At 39.1% G+C, this 2046-nt stretch overlaps 1 protein-coding gene across 1 annotated transcript; it reads left to right on the forward strand.

Annotated features, from left to right (window-relative positions):
- Positions 1 to 213: 213 nt before the first annotated feature.
- Positions 214 to 984, forward strand: LOC147504422 (uncharacterized). The gene has a single exon (XM_086605207.1). The coding sequence runs from the start codon at positions 214 to 216 to the stop codon at positions 982 to 984; it is 771 nt and encodes a 256-aa protein (XP_086461333.1).
- The last annotated feature ends 1062 nt before the right edge of the window (positions 985 to 2046 follow it).

Here is a 2046-nt window from a genome sequence, read left to right on the forward strand (position 1 = left end):
ACAGAATCAAGCACCAAGACTTTCTATGATGCAACTTAGTGGGATGAGAGTGAGATTTGATGGACCTAGAACCTAATCGAGCGTGTACTCTCTTCTTTTTTGAACGAAAGGGTGTCCAAGTGTTCGTTCTCGCGAAACATTTGGATAACTCTAATGGACAGGATAGGATATACAAGACCAGCTGTAACGAATTGGTAGGATGAGATAGAATGGATGGTGCATAAAACGAGTGGAAAGGGACCAAAAGAAGATGCTCTGAAGCTTACGAGTAATGCTTTCTTCTATTGGATTTGGTGGGAAAGGAACAACCGTATATTTAAACATGAAACGCGATATCTGAACCGGCTGGTGCAACTGATTTTGAAGGATGTCAGAACGAAGTTGGGTGCTGTCAGAATGAAGATGAAGATAGGGCGGGAAAGGGATGATTTTGAACAAAGGTGGAACCTGTATGTGGAGCCCGAAAGTTTAAGGGCCCAAAAGTGCAAGTGGGAGCGCTCAGGCCCAGATATTGTGAATTTGAATTCGGATGGGACTTACAAAGGGTTAGAAGGTGGATGGGCAGCAGTTTTGAGAGACTATCAAGGGAGGGTCATTGCGGCAGCTAAAGGAAAATCGGAATTTGCTAACATACCATTCATTGAGCTAGAAGGACTACAAAAGGGTTTGGAGCTTGCAAGAAGGCACAATATTAAGAAATTAAGAGCACAAACAGATTCAAAAAATGTGCTCAGCTTTCTTAACACAAGGAAGACGCAACCATGGAGGATGAAGAAGATAATTGAAGACATCAGGGAAAGAATCAACATATTAGAAAGTTTTTCTATAATTCATGTGTTTAGAGAATGTAATAGACTAGCTGATAATCTAGCTGCGAATATTTCAAGAACTATTTTCATTGAACTCATCCCTAGCTCATTTTCTGAAGATATAAAGAAGATTGTATATGAAGATGCTAGTGGAAAAGAGTACTTAAGATTGTAATAATTTTTATTTTTCTCCTCTATGAGGAAGGGGTAGGGGACCTCTTAATTAAAAAACCCCGCTTACCAACCAAAAAAAAAAAAAAAAAAGGGTGTCCAAGTGAATGATCGTGAAAAAAAGAATGGTTGTGGAAAATACTTGGAATGTGGATAAGTGTTAGAAGAAAAGGGTGGAAAGAATGATTGGAATCTATGAGGGATTAGCTCAGGTGGATGGTGGTCGGGTGGTGCTCTAGGTAGTTTTTGAGAGGGTGGATCATCACAAGCTCTTAGAAACTCATCGAATTCCTCATCTAGCTTCGTCGCATTGACATAATTATGGTATTCATCTGCATCTTTGAAAAAGTCATCAATATCATCTAAGGAGTCGAAATTATGATCTTTGTCTTCTTCCATAAGAGGGGTATCTACTAGTGTGGGGACGAAAGTGTCAGCCACACTAATGTGAGATATAAAACTCTCAATGGAGTTCACTTCTCCTTCTACAGGCAAACCTAGTTGTCCTTGCTTGAGTCTAAACATGTTAACCTCCACAGAAAGATTTCCAAAAGAAAAAGTCATTGAGCCATCCCGACAATTCATTTGGGCATTGGCGGTTGCCAAGAAAGGACGCCCTAAGATGATGGGAATAGAATCATGAGCAGTTTCTGTGTTGAGAATAACGAAGTCAACTGGGTAGTAAAAATCATGAACTTTAACGAGAATGTTTTCAACTACGCCTTTGGGATACTTAATAGAATGATCGGCTAACTGCAAAGTCATTTTGGTTGGTTAAAGTTTTGTTAGACCTAGTTGTTTATATAAATAAAAATGGAGTAAGTTAACACTCCCCCCTAGGTCTAATAAAGCAGTTGTTATGAAGGTATCACCTAAGGTGCATTATACAGTAGAACGACCAAGGTCCTTATACTTAACAATTCCGTTATGTTCAGATAAAGAGGGATATTGTTCACTTAAGAAGGCTTCGTGGGGTATGTTGGTTTTCCTCTTCTTTGTGCATAACTCTTTTAGAAACTTAGCGTCTTGAGGTAGACTTTTTATAGCATCTAGAAAAGGTAGGTTT

This window comes from Coptis chinensis, chromosome 4 (genome assembly GCF_015680905.1).
Source record: "Coptis chinensis isolate HL-2020 chromosome 4, ASM1568090v1, whole genome shotgun sequence".
In the NCBI taxonomy this organism is placed as follows: Eukaryota; Viridiplantae; Streptophyta; class Magnoliopsida; order Ranunculales; family Ranunculaceae; genus Coptis; species Coptis chinensis.

What these genes read in the sequence shown, in the direction of transcription:
- LOC147504422 (XM_086605207.1), top strand. Translation starts at nt 214, where the DNA reads ATGGTGCATAAAACGAGTGGAAAGGGACCAAAAGAAGATGCTCTGAAG.